Source organism: Ambystoma mexicanum, chromosome 8 (genome assembly GCF_040938575.1).
Source record: "Ambystoma mexicanum isolate Mex_15411 chromosome 8, UKY_AmexF1_1, whole genome shotgun sequence".
Taxonomy (NCBI): domain Eukaryota; kingdom Metazoa; phylum Chordata; class Amphibia; order Caudata; family Ambystomatidae; genus Ambystoma; species Ambystoma mexicanum.
In genome coordinates this window covers 75,557,032-75,577,466 of record NC_090929.1, presented here as the reverse complement: position 1 = coordinate 75,577,466, position 20,435 = coordinate 75,557,032, and the positions used below count along the sequence as shown (strand labels likewise).

Here is a 20,435-nt window from a genome sequence, read left to right as displayed (position 1 = left end):
AACAAAAAGAAACCCGACATTATTCTACTCCAAGAAACCCATTTGCAACGTGAACAAATAGATTATATTTTAAATAATTTATATGTGAAAGAATACTCCAGTATCAAATTGATTTGTGAATGTGTCAAATATGGGAGACATTGTGATTTCTGATCCTGCATGTGTGAACAAGTTAGACCGCTCGCTCGGAGGTGGAAAAACTGAGAGACAATGGGGATTTAGTACTCGCTTACTGTTGGATCAGGATTTCATTAAATAAATTGGAACAGAGATCTCGATTTTCCTTGATGAAAATGCTGAATCGGTTGACAGATTGACTATTGTTTGGGATGCGTTGAAAGTCTTCTTGCGCGGTAAGATAATCAGCTATGCCTCATACCAAAAGAAAGTGACTGAAGCGGATTATAAATACTTGGAATCTGTTAATAAACAACGTATAGCTGAACTTGCAGCCAATCCTTCGGTTATTTCCTTATCGGCTATGATGAATGCAAAATGTTCATTAGATATGATACACTGTAAAGCTGAGAGACATTTGTTTTATATAAAGGAAGCATATTGGGAACGTGGGGAAAGATCTGGGACATTATTGGCTGACAAATTGCTGGGAGGAGAGAGGGGGAAACGAGTGCTTTTCATTTCTGAAGATAATGGCACTATTTTGAGGAAAGATTATGACATTTGTGGTGCATTTAGAAAGTTTTATGCGTCATTGTATTGTGAAGATGGATTTGTCGAAGTGGAAATGGCTGATTTTCTCAATCTCATTTGTATCCCAGAGTTGAATGATGGTGATGGACTTTGTTTGGATGGAGAAGTTTCAGTGTAGTGAATTATCGATTCTGTGGGGTTGATGTCACCAGGTATATTCCCAGGGCCGGATGGATTCCTGATTGAATTCTATGCTGCATTTAGTACCTCCCTTGTGCCCTTTATGGTTCATCTTTTTACAGAGATTATTCATTCTGGCTAATTTCATGAAAACGGCTGTGATCTCTGTGGTCCCCAAGCCTGGGAAAGATCATTCAATCTGTGGCAATTCTAGAACAATATCGCTGTTGAATGCGGATGTAAAACTCCTGGCAAAGATTTATGCAGCACAAATTAACCCACTGTTGCCGAAGTTAATTCACCAAAACCAGGCGGGATTTATCTTTGCCAGAAATAGGTTTAATAATTTAAGAGAGCTATTTGATGTAGCGCGTTTAAGGGGTAATTCACCGGACCCTATGGTGCAGTTAGTATTGATGCAGAAAAGGCATTTGATGGGGTGAGTTGGACTTTCCTTTGACAGGTATTGTCAAGAGTACATTGTGAACCTTGTATATTAAAATGTTTAAATGCATTATATAAAGATGCTGATGCAAGGGTTTTGGTGAATGGGTGCTTATCTGAGTGTGTTTCTATTTATCGTGGAACTCGGCAGGGTTGTCCTTTATCCCCTTCTTTTTTTTTTTAATCTATATATTGAGCCCCTGGCTATCATTATTGGAGGAAATGATGGTATTAAAGGTGTCTCATTGGGTGACTACGTCTCCAAGGTCCTACTGTATGCAAATTTTTTTTCAGTTTCACTTCCGATCCCGAACCATCGTTTAAGGAGTTAGTATCAACTCTGCGGGCATTTGGCTGTGTCCCCTACCAACACTCCACACAGCCACCCCAGTCCTATCGCCAAGTCCAACCAAACTAAACTGAATACCAAACCTCCCACCCGCCCCAAGCCTCCCGGCCTAACCCGCCCCCCTCCATTACTCCCAACCTCACAGCCCGCAATGACAGATTAGGCTCCATGTTCCCCACCACACCACTAGGCCCAATTCCAAACCTAGCACCAAAACCAATACAAAGCACAATGCGTCAAACAAGCCCACACCTCCCCTCTAAAAGGTGCCCTACTCAATGTCGGATCCCTGGCTGCCCACAGAAATTGCAGACATCATCCTTACCAACGACCTCGACTTCCTAGCCCTAACAGAAACCTGGCTTCATGAGGCGTCTGGACCACATCTATCGCTAGCCATCCCAAACAAATACTCTATCCTCAGAGCTGATAGACCTAACGCTAGAGGTGGAGGTTTGCGATCATCTCCAAATCCTCCCTAGACCTCAGATCAACCTCCACAATGTCGGTCACATCCTGCGAGTTACTAACAGCCAAACTGCAAACCTCCCCCACAACCACTATCACCCTCCACCTCATATATAGAACCCCATGCCCCCCTGGGGCCTTTGAAGAAGACATCACATCCCTCATCACCGAAAATTCCAAACCCTCAGCACAAATCATGATTCTTGGGGACTTCAACCTCGGTTGCCGAGACCCGAACGATGCACAAGCTGTATCCCTAGCCAATGTCATAACTGAACATGATTTCACTCAACTCATTGTACTCCCCACCCACCAAAAAGGCAGAACCCTTGATTGGGTAACAACCTACAACTGCAATACAATCTGCAAAGACCCCCAACCTCTGGCATGGACCGATCATCACATGATCCCTCTTGAGGTCAACACCAATAATGTACTACCCAATAAATACCCCCTGGCACCAGCCTGTCCCACCAGGAACAAACGCAACATCAATGCCGAAGCCTTATTACCTCTGGTCCTACCACCCTCATCGCTCTAGCAGCCAACGCTAACTTAAACCTGCTGATCGACACTTTCAATGATTCCATGGCCAGGGCAATGGATATCGTTGCCCCCCTGAAAATACGCAAGGACAAACCTAAAGCTCATCTGAACTCGTGGTACAGCCCTGAGCTCAAATTACTCAGAAAAGAGAAAGCCAAGGCACAACACACTTGGAAGACTAACCCCACCGCGGAAAACAAATCCAACCTCACAAACTTATCCTCAATTTACAAAAGCGAGATAATCCGCACCAAAACAGATGTATACAACACCAGGATTGTTCAGGCAGGATCCTCCACCAAAGAATTATTTAAAATTCTGAAGGAACTAGAAAACCCTGTTTCACCTCCAGATACCTGCCTGAAAGACAAATCCTGGTGCACCAGCATCCAAAACGCCCTCAACAATAAAATCTCAGGACTCCAAACCAAAATAGAGGACAAACGCCAACAACTCTCCAATAGCAGGGTCACCAACCCTAGTCTACCCACGCCCAACAATACTAGCTCTGGCTTCTCGTTTAAGAAAGTCATCATCGCTGAAGTTCAAAAAATCATCACCTCCTTGAAACCATCAAACTGCAAAGGAGACAGCTGCCCGGCACAGATCATAAAAGATGCAGCTAGAGAGCTCTCCCCCTTCATCACCAAACTTATCAACCTATCCTTCACCAATAACTCGATCCCTAGCAACCTAAAACAATAATGGGCTCTCCCACTCCTGAAAAAACAATCCCTCGACCCAGCCATACCCACCAACTACAGGCCCATCACCACAGTCCCCTTCCTACTAAAAATCCTGGACAAAGTTGCCTACATCCAAATTCAGGAATACTTGGAATCCAACCAACTGCTAGGAATACGTCAATCTGGCTTCAGACCTCAACACGGAACAGAAACCGCTCTTGTTGATCTCAAAAGCCAGATTGATGAAATCAAAGGCAAAGGCAATGCCGCAATCCTAGACCTCTCAGCGGCCTTTGACCTGGTCAGCCATGAAATCCTTTGTAGTCACCTAGCCACCGCAGCCCACTTCTCCTCCTCTGCCATCACATGGATACAATCCTTCCTGGCAAACAGAACTATGCGGGTTTTCTCAACAACAGCTGCAGCAGACCCCATCCCCATCACATGCGGGGTCCCACAAGGATCCTGTGTATCCCCCACTTTGTACAATATATTTACAAAGCCTCGATTTGATCAACTGGACCGTCTGGTTGTCACCTAGACAAATTACGCAGATGACACCCAGATACTCCACACCATCACAGGCAATTACCAAGCAGATGTCGCCCGGATCAACAAAATATTCTCCATCATTCAGGCATGGATGGCCTTGCATGGCCTCTGCCTGAATGATGAGAAGACAGAGCTCCTCATCGGCTCCCCCAACACCCTAACTAAACTCAATCCTAGCTACAATAACATCACCATTGATGGTCACACCATCCCTATTGCCAAAAGCGTGAAAACCCTTGGCTTCTATCTAGACGCCAACACCAACCTCTCTAAACACACCGATATGATCGCCTCAGCCGCTGCTTACACCAGCAAGCTCATCAGGGCCAGCAAACCATTCCTATCACCCAACAGCTGCCTCGCCAGAGCCCTCATACAATCCAAACTGGACTACTGCAACAGCCTGTACCTAGGTGCCAACCAATCCATCTTTAACAAGCTGCAGGTAATACAAAATAACGCTCTGCGCGCAGCCCTCAACATTCCCAGACGAGATCATATCTCCACCACTAGGAAAGCCTGCAAATGGCTATCCATACGCCAAAAAATATATTTAAAAACCATCTGCCTCACGTGCAAGTCCCTCAATCATCTAGCACCACCATACCTAGCTAACAAATTCATCATGAAACCTGCTACCAGATCCACAAGATCCTCCAATACATATGCTTGACAGTGCCCAGATTCCACCTAATAAGAGCTGGTGGGGCAAGCTTCACAGTACTTGCCCCCTATCTCTGGAACACCCTACCTCTCAACATCAAAACTATCGAGTCCTTCCAGATCTTCAGGAAGCAGGTCATCAGCTGGCTCCTAAACAAAGAGTAGCCCCACTAACACCAGTCCCCACACCCCTGTGCGGCAACTGGTTTATGTACTGTATTTATATTGTAAAGTGTACATTGTGGGTATTGTATGTGTATTGTTTACTGATAACTGTATATATATGTATGCATTATAAGTATGTACGAAGTATGCAACACAAAGATACTTCTCAACGCTGTAACCGCATTCTTAAGCGCCCTTCTACCCCTGGGTTTGGAGCGCTATACAAACAAACACACAATGATTTTCCCTATCATCTGCGTGTCCTAGAGGTCTCCTTGGTGTTGAACGGGATCTATGGGTGGAAAATTGACTTAAATATCTGGGTATACATATCTCCAGGCAATAAGTACTCTGTTGGCTTATAATATCCGAACTAAACTTGCAGAAATATCTAGATTGTTTGAAATGGAGTAGACTGAAACTGACGAGGCCGTCATTCAGCGCATAGACCTTGTGCTGGATTTTTCGCTCCCTCGTACTCTCATCAATGTGTGCTGGGGTTGTTTCCTATGGGTCTTCGGGTGTCTGCTGGTTTACTCTTTTGGGCATATCGAGCATTGATGGTTGCAAAGAAACACATTTTAAAATGTTGGAGGAGTGATGCTAGACCTTCCATTGATGACTGGTTAAATGACCCTTCTATTCTTTCAAGTAGGGAGAAGGGAACGTATCGGAGGTTGAGATAAATGGATAAATATGTTGCCATATGTGATGTTTTCAACGATCTATATTCGTGATTTTGTTTTTTAATTTCTTTTGCTCTCTTCCTCCTTCTCCCTCTCTTTTCCCACTGTTGATTTTGATTTCCCCTCTTCATTTTCCGCAAAAAAAAGTTACAAAGAAATGAGATGGGGAGGAGGAACAAAAAGAAGAAATGTCAATATATGTATTTAATGATATTGTTTTATTGTTATTATTGTCGTCTTTATCTGGACTTTCAGTGATTTTGTTTGTTTCTCCTTGAAATTTACAAAAAAAGAAATCCTCTTTCTCCTCGCTTCCAATGCCAACCCAACTTCTCCCTCTCCCATCTCTTTTCCCATGGCTTATACCCTTGGGGTTCCCTTTGACAGCGACTTAAATTATTCAAAAAAATCCATCCACACTGCTCAACTAAAACCCTCACCTCTGCTCAACAGACAGGTCTGCTGTAGGCCATCTCCTCATTGGTATACCCCTCTCCCTTTGGCTCCCTTCATCACAGTTCTTAAATTTGTGACATCCGTCCTTATCAATGTACCCGGTTTGTCCCACCTTCACCTATTATCACCCTGCTAGATTACTCTCCAATTAAAATGCTTTAGGTTCTTGCTGCTGGTTTATAAATCCATCCATAGTCTTACCCAACCCTCTCCCCACTCCTCCCCACTCCCTCACTGACTGCATCTCACTCACTAGCGATGGAGGGATTCTCCCAATCCCATCCACCATTCAATCGAAACTAACCACCTGTCCCGCCTCTCCAGAATTTTGCCATCAGAAACCCTCTCTTTATAACATGTCAATTTGTAAATACTGGCCTCAGACTGTCAATGTTAAACATATGTCCTCCAGTCCTTGTCCGTGGGATATATTCACACACTTTTCCTAAATGTTTTGTGTTTTTGCAGATCCACTGTGAAGCAGCTGGAAGAGAAGGTCTTCACTTCTGATTCCTTCCAGGCACTGGATCTTCACCCTCATCTGGTCAGTGGACCCTTTGCCCTTCTGCTACTTCCCGCCATCACTTTCTCCCCACCAGTCGACTCTGTGCCGGTTCCATGTATTAATATGCCCGCAAAAATGTCTCCTGACAAAAAAGTTGCCGTTTTTTGCTGAGACATTATTACATTGACCATGCGTGGGACACCCCACAACCCCCATGTTTTTTTTGTTTAACATTTGTTTTCTTTTTACAAGGGGAGCAGGGGACATCCCCGCAACCAGTCACCATATACAATGTCGCCAATTTCTTTTTTGCTGCGACATTATGGAGACATTATTACCTGATACCCTGTGTGCTAACTTGGTAAATACAGACGCAGTGATCAGCTGCAGAAAAAGCACATTCAATTGGCTTCTCCTTGCTAATGGCTGGCCTACAGGGCACTCTGGACATTCGCTAGTTGGCCTCTCTAGAAGGGGCCCGTTTTTCGTTGGCACTCTACATTTTTTACATTGCTGCATGCACTACAGAGCTCTGCCTACCCTACAGCGTCTGGGAGTTCTGTTTGTTTCCCAAATAAGAGGGATGGGTGGAGCTGACACTCCCTCCCTATGTTTAAGCGTCAGCTGTAGCTCGATTTGTGCTTCCTGCGAGGGCAGATCCCATGCGATGGCCGGCCAAAGTGAGCAGGCAATTATTTGGCACTCAATGTGCTGCAAGGGAGGGAGTTATCCTGCGACTGGTCCTGATTTGCCAAGGTAGGCAATCTCTGTGTGAGGTGCCTCGTGAGAGAAGGATGCTTAAGAGCCAAGCAAGCGTGAAGTGCATGGATGAAGAGTACAATGATTTATGTAGATTTTTGTTTTTGTATTTTTTTTTTAATAGAAGGCATGGGAATTGCAGTTCTAGCATGGGTCATAAACCAAAAGGCCTATTTCAGCTACTAGTATTGGGCAATTTATTTGTACTCTACTAGCTAACATAAATGGAGATTGACCCATCCCCGAACCAATACATGGAATCCTTGCTTAGGTCGCTCGTTTGATGCTATTTAGCATATGAACAAGGCAATATCTAGATACAAGAAAGGATACATGGACCTAACTTGTGTATTAAGTCACCCCTTATATGGTCATTCGAACCCTGGTTCCCCGCCTCCATCCCTCTATTGAAGTTTGGATACGCTACAGAGCAAGGACATTTCACGCTAATGTGTGACGTGAGGACAGTTGATTACTTGGGTGACGGGGCTGTTGGTTCCTGTTGGCAGTAACGGTGCAGTGTAGCATTAGCTCAGCTTGCATGTTGTTAGGTAAAATTGCTCGAGGCCGATTCTGTTCGCAATTTGTTTTATTTTAAATGTATTTCCTTAACCATATAATGTTGAGGGAGAGCCCCTGCAACCCACTCCCATCCCTCACTATAATTTAATAGCTAAACCTCCATGTCCCCCCCCCCCAATATATTTGCAAGGAAATGTGTGAAAAAATGTGCGAACAAGTGGGCCTTGAGCAGATAGGCCTGCAATGAAATGGCGGAGGTGGGGGAGGAGGGAGGGGAGAGGGGGTGGTATTCCTTAGTGTTCGATCTGCTTCTGGGAATTAATTGCGTTTGCTTCACTGTCGTGAAACCCAGTATTGGAGGACTTGCAGGTAGCTTCACACAGTGCCGTGACCATTGCGACAGGGCCAGCTCAGTCTGTGTGTGGGCAGGCTCCCCTCCTTACCTGCAGTGCTCGCGGCCTCCGGGCTGCAGCGAAGAACACTGCAGCGGCAGGGGTGGGGTATTTAAGTAAGCCTGTGTGAATGTGCTAGTGTGGGTTAGTTGGGTGAGGACAGGGGGAGGTGGAGGACGTCCGAGAGACGAGTGAAGGCAACAGAATTTTCGAGTGCAGAGGATATTGTTAACCGGGGGGGGGTCTGTAGAGTATTTGTGTGAGAGAGGAGTGTGAGCAGTAGAGGTAGAGTAGGAGTAGAAGAGTGGGTTTGTAGTAGTAGCAGAGATCGTAGTGGTTGAGAGTTGAGGTAGTAGGTGTTGGGAGTAGCGAGTACAGGCTATTAGTGGTAGAGTGGGAGTTGGTAGGAGAAGGGTGAGTAGGGCACTATATTCCTGGGTGAGCTGGGTACCGTATCTCTGAGTCCCAGAGGGGTAAACGGGGGCTAGTATAGAAGGTGAACAGGGCACAATCTCCCCGAGTGGTTTGTAATAGTGAGATGGGTATGCAGAGTATCATATCCCTGAGTGGTCTGGAAGGTAGTAGATCGAGATAGTGGTAGTAACAGAGTGGGAACAGTATTCGAGGTAGTAGCAGGAAAAGTGACAATGAAGGGGAGAATAGGACTAGCTATTGGTACAGGATTGAAGAAGAGTAAAGATTTACATTTACAATATACATTTGGACTCTCCTTGCTCCTCCTCTGTACTCTTCCGTGACCTCTGTGACTCCCTCTCCCTGTCCATCCTCCCCTCTGGCCCGACTCGCTCTGCAGGGCACACACTCGATGTCTCGATCTCCTCTGACCTCCCCCTCTCCATCCCTCTGACCACTCCTCTCTCCTGGAGTGATCACTCCCTCCTCCCCTCTCATCTCTCCCTCTCGCCCCCCCCAAGCCAAGCCTACCCCAACACTGCCACCTACCTTCTCGGACATCCAGCCCATGAAGCGTGTGTCAGTTAAGGCTTTTGCCGCCACTTTCTACCCCCCCCCCACCAGCCATCCCCCCCACCTTTGGCTGTCTCATAACCTGACACAGCCCTGTCTCTGCTCTACTCTTCAATTTCTGATATGCTTGATGCTCTTGCCCCTGTCATGAGGATCCGTTTGAAGTCCAAAGCCAAGTGCAATTCCTGGTATGACTCTGACCTAGCTACACTTAAACGCAAGTGTAGGGCGGCTGAGAGGAAATGGAGGACTTCCCGTTCATCCTCTGACAAACTGGCCTGTCGCCTGCTACAAAGGCAATACTGACTCTCTGTCCTCACCAAGAAGAGAGTCCACATTCAAGCTTGTGTCTCTGTGGCATCTAACAACTCGGCCGAACTCTTTAAAATCTGCAAGGAGCTGGCCAACCCTGCTGCATTCTCTACCCCTCCTGTTGCCTCCCAGGCTCTTTGCAATGCCCTTGCCTCTCACTTCATTTAAAAAACCCAGGACATCCTGTCCACCCTCTCCACCCACACCCCTCCTCTCCCTTCTCCATCTGTGCTTGCTGACCCTCCTTTAGACACCCTCCCACCATCCTTCTCGCCCTTTCCTCTTTTCTTCCCTGACAAGGTCGCTAGACAAGTCGGATCTATGAAGGCCTCATCAAAACAGGTTCATCCCTGTTCTTCTAAAACCAACAAGGACCACATTGACACCCTCGCTCCGGCCCTTGCTGATTTTTGCAACCACTCCTTTGCCATGTGATTGTTCCCCTCCCCTCTGAAGCACTCCTTTGTGCATCCTCTTCTCAAGAAACGCACAGCTGATCCTTCTTGTCCAGCTAACTATCGCCCAGTTTCCATTACTCCCTTTCTGCGCAAACTCCTGGAAAGGTTGGCCATCTCTCAGCTTAACCTTCATTCCAGTTCTGTTGGCTGTCTCCATGACCACCAGTCTGGCTTCAGAGTTGCCAGAAGCACGAAAATTGCTCTCCAGAACATCCGTGAAGATCTGCTCTCCAACCTCGACTCCAACATTCCCTCTGTCCTCCTCCTCCTCAATCTCTCTTCTGCCTTCGACACGGTCAACCATACCATCCTGCTCAACCATCTCTGTGAAAACCTGGGTTTCACTGATCAGGCTCTGGCCTGGCTGACCTCTTTCATCTCAGATCGACCCTCCCAGGTCCAACTTGGGTCCTTCCTTTCATCTATCTTCCTCTCTACCTGTGGTGTTCCCAAGCGGTCTAACCTCTCGCCCTGGCTTTTCAACCAATACCTGGCAACTCTCGCCCACTGTATTGCCGCTTTCTGCTCATATTTCCAGTGCTACGCTGATGACACTCGACTCATTTTCAGGCTGCCCTCTGCCACCTCCTCTCATTCTCTCATCTCTGATTGCCTAACTGCCATTCAAGATGGTGTGCCGCCAATGATCTTTGTCTGAATGCCAGCAAGATTGTGATCCTCCTCATCGGCACACCTTGACCATCCTTTCCCCTCACTCTCTGGCCAGCCTCCCTTGGCCCTCCTCCTACCCCCACCTGCGAGGCTAAGAACCTCTGGGTCATCTTTGACTCCACCCTTTCCTTCTCTGCCCGCATCTTTGAGGTCTCTAAAAAGTCACATTTCCTACTGCACCTCCTCAGAGGTACTCTGCCTTTCCTCTCCTTCCCCCAGAAGCTCATGGTATCCCAAGCTCTGGCTCTCTCTAGCCTGGACTATTGTAACAGCCTCTTTCTAAATCTACCTGCCTCTACTCTCCACCCTCTGCAACTAATCCAGAACAGGACTGCAAGACTTGTCCTTGGCCTCAAGACCTGGGATTGTATCTCTCCAGCTCTGAAATCTCTCCATTGGCTCCCAGTAGATGCAATGATTAAATTCAAAACACTCTGCATTGTCCAAGGCTTTCTGGGGCCTGGGTCCAAAATACCTTCAGCTATCCCTCTGCAAATACCTCCCCTCTCGAGCTCTTCGCTCCTCTACCTCCAACTCCCTCAGGGTCAGTCGTTTTTCAAAGAAACGAGCAGGGGGTAGATCTGTCTTCGGCTGGGGCCTTCCTCTGGAACAGCCTCCCTGCCACTCTAAAACTTGAGGAGAACCATCGCTGGTTCCGGAAGCACCTCAAGACCTTCCTCTTTTCTTCTGCCTTCGCTCCCCGTCTCCCCTACTGATCTGTTCTCTCTTGGCACTGTGCACCTGGCCACCCTCTGCCCTCTGGGCCCAGGTACCTGCTCACCCTGCCACCCTCCCGCACTGCCTCCGGGCCACCCCTTGCACTGGGGTCTGTATCTGTACCCATACAGCCCCCCCTTTTCTTCCTGCACTTATCAGACCTACCCTGTCTGCTGCCTTAAACCTAACACTTGCAAATTGCTGGCTGCACTACCACTGTTTGTTGCCTTTATTATTTATTTATTGTTGTTTATCTGTTTCTCCTCTGCTTTGCACTTTCCACTTCTCACTCCTTCCATGCACTTTTCCCCTCCCCCTCTCCCATGCACTTGTGCGTTCTCAATGTTGCAGGGCCTAGTAAGATTGCTGTTTTGTTCTCCCCTATTCCCCTCTCCTCCCTTGCGTTGTCGCACTCTGAAACACTTGTGTATGAGCGCGATAGAAATAAAATATCAATGTCAATTAGAACAAAAGTAGGGGCAAAGAAGTAGAGTGAGAGGAATGAGGGAGAAGAGGAAACTGAAGTAGGGTAGTAGTGGGAGATATCAGTTGTTAATAAGAACAAGAGTGAGAAAGGACGTAAGATCGAAAGGTCGAGGTGTAAAGGCAGAATGAGCGATTGGAAGGGACAGTGACGTGTTGGTAGAACAGTTAGAAGGGATTTGTACAGCGAAGGGTGAGGAGTGAGAGGTTGTGGAAGGCTTGTACGCGACGCTGGGTGAAAGAAGGCACCATTCCCTATTGCCCAGCAACTAACCAATGATGGGAGAGGGAGAGTTAGAAGTTCCCTAGGGAGTCAGATAGCCAGCGACTTTGGGAAAACACCTTTAGTCGTGAGAAGAGACAGTTGGGGGGTTACCGATCAGTAGACTACTAACAACCCAGTAGGGACGTCTGAGGTGGGGTCCCAAGCCTGGGCAAGTTGAGGGAGGAAAGGGACGGGCCTAGCACCAATATTCCCCAGTCCCTTCAAACCCCAAGAGATTGAAGAGAAGAATTAGCCATTCGAGGGGATTGGGTCCTCCGACGTATTCCATATCTATGACAGGTAATCACCACAGCTGTGCTGCTTCGGAAACTTTTCCGGCGTCTGCGTCCTGCGTCGATGCGCCGACGTCGAGGACCTCCTCCGACGTCATCCGATGTGATAAGTAGGACGCACGACGCCTGTAGCCTCAGTTCCGTTTTTTCCGCGAACGTGTTGCTTCGTGTTTCTCGGTTCGAAGCCTCGACTCTTTGGAGTTCTGTTCTTTCTGGTTCTTCGAACCTGTTCGTTTGTGTATTTCTTCGACGATGTCTTCCACTTCGTCTTCAACCCCGCGTCCGGGCTTTAAGAAGTGCGGGGAGTGCGGGTCCAAGATGTCGGTGACTGACTCGCATGACGCCTGCCTCTGGTGCCTCGGGGAGGCCCACGACACGGATGACTGTATCGACTGCCAGTCGCTCACGTCCAAGGCCTTACGCGAGCGTAAGAAGAAATTGTCGGTAGGTCGGGTGTCCAAGCCCCGGAAGTCGAAGTCGGCGGGGCTTTCGACGGATGATTCGAGGGGTGACTCTCCGCGTCATCGTCGGAAGTCTCGTCGGTCTTCTTCTAGGAGTCGGTCTCTCCACTCCTCCGCCTCTTCGAGGCATTCTCGGAAGCGCCGATACCGGTCGCCTTCCAGGTCCTCTTCGGAGGACTCTGCCCGGCCCGTCGGTTACCCCTCTAGCCGTGCGACGCCGGAGGAATGGGCTTCCTTCGGGAAGAAGATGTTGGCGATTCTTGAGTCGCAGGGTACTCAACCGTCCGCGCCCCCGAGTGGGGTCGGCCGTGAGGGGTCGAGAGCCACCGCTCGCAAGGGTGGTCGGCACGAGTCACGGGAGAGGTCCCGTTCGGACAAGGAGGCTCGTTCTCGCCGTACCCGTTCCAGGTCCCGGTCCTCGACGCGATCGAGACCGTGTGCACCTGTGTTGTCTTCGAGGAAGACGTCGACGTCTGAGGCGTCAAGGGCGTCGACAGGCTTTCTCGAGGCTCCGAGGAAGTCGTCGAGGCCGTCGACGATCAGGTCGTCGAGGGACACGCTCGGGGCTCCGGCGCCGATTTCCTCGACGTCGGCGCCGATTTCCTCGACGTCGGCGCCGATTTCCTCGACGTCGGCGCCGATTTCGTCGACGTCGGCGCCGATTTCGTCGACGTCGGCGCCGATTTCGTCGACGTCGGCGCCGATTTCCTCGACGCCGATTTCCTCGACGTCGACGCCGATTTCCTCGACGTCGACGCCGATCCTCTCGGCGCCGTTGCCGGTTTTCTCGACGGCGGCGCCGATTCGCTCGACGCCATCGACGCCTTTTGTGTCGGAGGTGCCCCGGGTCTCGGGTGTACCCCCTAGGAAGGCTCTGGCTAAGAGCAGGCACTCTCGGGTGCCTTCTTTTCGCCACCTGGAATATATTTCACAGGCGGATGAGGATTCTGATGGCCTGGTTCCTCGTCAGGTGCCAGATGACATTGTCTCGGGCCATAGTCAGTTTGACGATTTGAGGCAGTCTCTGCATGATGCCAGTGGACTGGACACCTCTCCGGAGGTGGAATTTTGTCGGCCTGAGCCTGGCTCCCATGCCGATTCCTCTTACCGGCGCCTTATGGCTAGGGTTTCTGAGTATCTGGGATGGTCTGCTCCCCCAGGGGAGTTTGTGCAGGATGACCTGACGGACATCCCCCCAACTGGCCCGGTACTGCCGTTCCATATGGCTTTACAGAGAAGGGTGGCGGCGGCTTGGACTGCTCCGGAGAGTCTCCCGGCGGTGGGCAAGTCCTTGTCGCATAAATACCGTCCAGCCAGTAGCGACCCCTGCTACTTGACCAGGCACCCCACTCCGGAAAGTTTGGTGGTGCAGGCGGCCACGGCCCCGGCAAAGCAGGCGTCGTACCCTACCATCCCTCCTGATAGGGACGACAAGCGTTTTGATGGCTGGGCGAAGAAAGTGTTTTCTTCTGGTGATATGGCGCTTCAGGCGGCCAACTCCATTTGTGCCTTGTCACGTTTCACGCACACTCTGTGGAACTGTGTTGCGTTGGCGGCTGAACATATTCCCGAAGGGGATGAACGGGATGGTTTCCTTGCTATGGTCCAGGACGGTAAGGATGCCATGTGTGAGTCCGTTCAGTCGGGTCTGGACTTTGCTGAATGCGTCAGTAGGTCCATGGCGGCGAGCACCGTGATACGCAGGTTTGCGTGGTTGCGGAAGTCGGGGTTTGCTCCTGATGTGCAATCCCGGCTCCTCAACATGCCCTTTGACGGTGAACACCTTTTTGGCAGCAAGGCTGACGAGAGCCTTGAGAGGTTGCAGACCTCAAAAGCTGCAGCAAAGTCGTTGGGCGCTGCAGTTCGCCAACCTCCGCCTTTTCGTCCTAGGGGACAGCAGTGGGGGGTGGTTCCTTTCGCTATTACTCGTCCTTCAGTGAAGCGAGAGGGGCTGGCAGTCAAAGAGGCCAGCGCAGTGGTACCAGAGGTGGACGACAGGGTACCCGTGGTGCCAAGGCCGCTCGGGCAGTTGCCTCTTTGCCCTCGGGTAACGCCGCAGCCGCTCCTACTCAGTCATGAGGCCATGTCCCATGGTTCGCCGGTTGGGGGAAGGCTGGCGCAGCATCTTGTAGAGTGGCAAGCCATTACTTCAGATGTGTGGGTTCTGGAGATCATAGCCCACGGCTACTGTCTTCCCTTTCGGCACAGGCCTCGCGACAATCCACCGGGGAACCTCTCTTTGAAGTGTCCGGATCCGCTCCTTGCGCAGGAAATTCAAGCCCTGCTGGAGAAAGGCGCTATAGAACTGGTGCCTGTAGCGGAGAAGAACAAGGGATGGTATTCCCCTTATTTTTTGATTTCCAAGAAAGACGGGGGATTGAGACCCATCATGGACTTGCGCGGTTTGAACAAACTCCTCAGGAAGGACAAGTTCAAGATGGTTACTCTCTCTCAAGTCCTCCAGGCCCTTCAGCTTCAGGACTGGTTGGTGTCACTCGACCTCAAGGATGCTTACTTCCATGTGCCGATCCATCCCAAGCACAAGAAGTACCTGAGGTTCGCGGTTGGCGACTCGCACTTTCAGTTTCGGGTCCTGCCGTTCGGATTGACCTCCGCCCCGAGGGTTTTCACCAAGCTCATGGTGGTGGTGGCAGCGCATCTCAGGCAAGGGGGGATTCACGTCTACCCCTACCTTGACGATTGGTTGATCAGGGGGAGCTCTCCCGAGCAAGTCCTGGATCATCTGTCCGTCACCTGCCACTCCCTCCACAGGCTGGGCTTCTCCCTCAATTTAAAGAAGTCCCATTTGACGCCAACGCAGAGGCTCCAGTACATCGGAGCAGTGCTCGACACTTCCCTGGGCAGTGTTTTCCTCCCCAGGTGAGGGCTCTTCACATTCAGCAGATGGTGCACAGGTTTCAGCATGCCCAGACGCTCCCAGCGTTCGAGTTCTTGAGGTTGCTCGGCCTCATGGCATCCTGCATTCTTCTGGTGCCAGAGGCTCGCCTGCGCATGAGATCTTTGCAGTGGGCACTCAAGATGCAATGGTCGCAGTCCTCCGGCAGGATGTCGGACCCGATTCAGGTGCCGCCCTCGGTCGCCCAGGACCTTCTGTGGTGGGCCGTCGAAGGCAACTTGATGAAGGGGGCTCCGTTTTGGCTTCCCTGGCCGGAGGTGACGATCGTGACGGATGCATTCCTCACGGGATGGGGAGCTCATGCCAACGGGCTGACAGTCAGCGGTCGTTGGTCTCCGTCGGAGTCCAGACTCCATATCAATCTGTTGGAGCTGAGGGCCGTCAGGCTAGCCCTGAAGGCTTTTCTGCCGACTGTGCGAGGAAGGAATGTCCTGATCCTGACGGACAACACGGTGGCCATGCACTACCTCAACAAAAAGGGGGGGGGGCAGGGTCACTTCCTCTGTGCAGGGAGGCGATGCAGCTCGAGTTCTGGGCCATCCAGCAGGAAGTTTCGGTCTCGGCAGTTCATCTGGCCGGAGTCGAGAACGTGACGGCGGACGCTCTGAGCAGGCAGAGCGCGATCTCTCACGAGTGGGAGTTGGCTCAGGAGATTCTCCTGGAGATCTTCGCCCTTTGGGGGACCCCTCAAGTGGATCTCTTCGCCTCCAGTGTCAACCGGAGGTGCGAGAGGTTCTGCTCGCGGGAATTTCCTCCAATAGGAGCCTTAGGAGACGCGTTTGTGGTGGATTGGTCGTTCCCGCTGCTGTACGCGTTTCCTCCAGTCCCCGTCATCCCGCAAGTGCTGCGGAGGTTACGGAAGTTCGGTTCCCGGATGATCCTCATTGCTCCGGCGTGGGCTCGGAGGACGTGGTACCCGGACCTTCTCGACTTGTCCATCTGCCCTCCACATCGTCTTCCCTACCGAGACGATCGGCTCTCACGGGAGGGGGGTCTGGTTCTCCATCCAGAGGTCAGATCCCTCAACCTTCACGCTTGGCTTCTGAAAGGTTGAGGTATAGGGATTGGGACCTCCCTGAAGACGTGATGGAGGTGTTGCTTTCGGCCCGAAGGCCAGCAACTAAGTCTCTGTACCGTTGCCGTTGGCGTAAGTTCTGCGACTGGTGCAGAGTTCGGAATGTGGATCCTTTTGCATGTGACATCCCCATGGTTCTGTCCTTTTTGCTTTCTTTGGCCCACAGGGGCTTGCAAGTGGGTACCATTAAAGGTTACCTGGCGGCGCTGTCCATCTTTAAGCGCTCGTCTGATGAGTGTTCTTACTTTAAGATCCCTTTAATTTCACAGTTTCTGAAAGGGCTCACTAATGTGTTCCCTCCGTCACCTTTCCTGGTGCCTGGTTGGGATTTAAACCTTGTTCTTAGGTTTCTTATGGGTGCTCCGTTTGAGCCTTTACATTCTTGCCCTTTGTGGCTGTTAACTCTGAAAACTGTGTTTTTAGTTGCGGTTACTTCCGCTCGCAGAGTGAGTGAGTTACAGGCACTTTCAGTTAAGCCACCCTTCACTGTTTTCCACAAGGACAGGGTTGTCCTTCGTGTTCGTCCTTCTTTTCTTCCGAAGGTAGTGACGGAATTTCATTTGGCCCAGAAGGTTGTTCTTCCGGCATTCTATCCTCCTCCGCATCCTGGTAAGGAAGAGGAGAGGCTCCATAGGCTTGATCCTAGGAGAGCTTTAAGCTTTTATGTTTCACGCATGTCCCGGGTCAGAGTGGACGATCAACTCTTTATTGGTTACGCTGGTAAGCGTTTGGGGCAAGCTGTGACGAAACAGACTTTGTCCCGCTGGATTATTTTGGCCATCTCGGAGTGTTACCGCTTGGCGGGTAATGACCCACCGGCTGGCTTGCGTGCCCATTCTACCAGGGGTATGGCTGCGTCTACTGCCCTGCAGAGGGGTGTTCCTATTCGCAACATCTGTGATGCAGCCACCTGGGCTTCAGTACATACATTTGTACGGCAGTATTCCCTCGATTCCATCAGAGGGCAGGATCTGGCCTTTGGCAAGGTGGTCCTTTGCTCTGCTATTTGATTGGCTATTCTAAATTTTGTTTATAAATTCTTTCCCTCCTCCTTGCTCTGGTACTGCTTTGGGAGTCTGTCATAGATATGGAATACGTCGGAGGACCCAATCCCCTCGAAGAACAAGTTACTTTCTTACCTGGTAACGTTCTTTCGATGGGATGGTCCGACGACGTATTCCATATCGCTCCCGCCCTGCCTTCCCCGCTGCAGAATTTCTTTTGCGATTGCAGCTTACGTTCCGCAAGGCTTTGTGTCTGACTGGCAGTTGACTTATGTCACACGTTCTGGGGGAAAAAACTACAACTGAGGCTACAGGCGTCGTGCGTCCTACTTATCACATCGGATGACGTCGGACGTCGGAGGAGGTCCTCGACGTCGGCGCATCGACATCATCGACGCAGGACGCAGACGCCGGAAAAGTTTCCGAAGCAGCACAGCTGTGGTGATTACCTGTCATAGATATGGAATACGTCGTCGGACCATCCCATCGAAAGAACGTTACCAGGTAAGAAAGTAACTTGTTCTTCTGACAATTGAGATTTTAAATGAACACCCTTGAACTTTTATTCAAGAGTCAGCGTGGTGCTTTGTGGCGGCCTACCCGATCGGACCATTCTGTAGTGTAGAGCGGCTCTGTGGGGTAGTAGTGAAATGCAGATATGCATCCAATGAAAAACCAATGAAATCTCTCTGGGTTATTCCTTTCACTATTGAACAAGCACTACACATATGAGTGTACACTTGCAGAAACGTGAACTTATGATACTGCATGGTGCTGTAGTACTCCCTGATGAAAAATTGATTATTTGTAGGCATGGGATGTATGGCCAAAAGGGTACTTATGTCCGTGTTTGACTGGATGAAAATTAAGGCTTACCCTAAACTGGTTCATCCCTCTACTCCTACTTGGAATACCTATTTGACAACCCTCTGGATTCACGTGGAATCTTTAAATCTTCACTAATGGGATTAGAATTTAGGTGGGGCCGATGTGCCGGTTCAGACTTTTCAAAAACTGCACTGGGCAACGCTCCAGACCATCTTTCTTCGCTTGCCAAGCCATTACAAAAGGGGAAACACCATATGCAAATCAGGCTTGGTCCCACCCCCAAAGGGGCTGTCCAGCCCGAACTGCTAGGTCACATGTCTTCTGCACGAAACCACAAGCATCCCCAAGCATGGAGTCAGTAGCAGCCTGGGTTTTGAGCTAAGAGCTCCTAATGTGCCCAGACCAAAGTAGGGTTCCTGCTTTGCATTCTCTTCTCTTTGATGTAAGACTTTGTTCTCGAGTGGCTCAAGTTAGCAGCTGGGAGACTTTTTGCTGGCTCCACCCCCTCTCCACCCTCAGGAGTAGTGTCTCTTTGCTGGCCTTCTGCTACTTCACCTTCCTAAGTCCAGCAGGTCAGACAGGCGCTGCTTTTCCGGAACACACACTACTTACCGTCGGCCATGGTTCACTTTCTGACTGGGATTGACGAGTGCACAATTATGCCATGGTTACTCAAGCCATCCTCGTCCTTCTCTGTGCTCAGCCATTGGAACTTTGTTCGAGATTACCACTGGCTCCGTCTGCGGTCACTTTGAAGGTTAAGACCAAGACTAGCGGACCCTTTGAATCCAATGCCTGTGAAAGGCCTTACTGCATATCCCAATAATTAAACCTGCACTTGGGCGCCCACTCCAACTCCTCTGTGTGCGCCCTTCCCATTCAGCAATTTGAAGCACCTCTGAGCATTCTTAGGCGCAACATCAGCAAACTAAGATTTATGGTGCCTGCTTTTATGCTCCTCTTACCCTCTCTCCCAGTCGCCCTTGCCCTCCCTTCCCTCTTTCCTTATTGTCCTCGGTCATTTGGATTCATTAATTTGTTAGAACGTTTCCAGTGGTGTCTTTCTTGTAGGGAGAACCCACCTCAAACCCTCCTTAGAATGGTTCAGCTGCTTACATGGTGTAATATGGGGTCAGTTTGAAATCAAATGTCCGGGCACCTTTGGTTCCTTGTCTACCCCTGCCCTCCCTCTATCATTGTGCATGAGGTAGTGGGCTGTGTTAACATGAATAGAGGGATGCTTTACCAGTGTGTGCTCCAATTTAAAGGGCCTCTAAACAATGTGTGCTTGTCCTAAAAGGAAGATCAGGGTTTGAAATTGCTGAGTTCCTGCTTCTAGCCTAGAAGAGCCTGGTTATCTTGAAACAAAGAGCTACCCGGAGCTCCTTTTGGCTCCTAGGTCAACTCAACTGGTGCCTTACAAACACCCATGAGGGACATTAACTTTGGCTATTTGAGAATGCGAATAAAGAAAAATTAGGAGACTTCTAGTGCACATTGAGATATAATAGATCATACACACACATATGTCCACTTATGTATTCTCCCCGGTGACTCTTCCATTTACTCCCCTCCACAACCTAGTCTGAATGTCCCTCAAACACTCCCCATTGTAAAACACTCACTACTTCCCATCATATCTGATTTCTTATCTATTGTACATTATTTTGTGACCAAAAGAGCAAGTTCCTCCTGTATATAAATACATTTTAAAAAACATACAGAGCAAAATGTTAACGTGTACATCTCATGTGGAAGTTCGATTCGTGATGCGCTGTGTTCTTGTTCAAGGTTTCCCGGCAGTAGCTCCTGCCCACCGTGAGATTCCTGACCCCCAGGAGCTGGTTTTAGCTTCTGCTCATTGAATCCTCAATTCGAACCCTAAAGCTGTTTGTGCCAAGCTTCTGAAGGGTTGTAAAATCAAGAATTTATCAATCAA

At 49.7% G+C, this 20,435-nt stretch overlaps 1 protein-coding gene across 1 annotated transcript in view; it reads left to right on the top strand.

Moving 5' to 3' along the window:
- The window catches only part of DDX31 (DEAD-box helicase 31), a 468,302-nt gene that overhangs the window by 92,404 nt on the left and 355,463 nt on the right, over positions 1-20,435 (top strand). Inside the window, exon 4 of the mRNA XM_069609310.1 lies at positions 6,315-6,390. Within this exon, the coding sequence (XP_069465411.1) occupies positions 6,315-6,390 (76 nt within the window). The remainder of the gene's footprint in view (positions 1-6,314; positions 6,391-20,435) is intronic.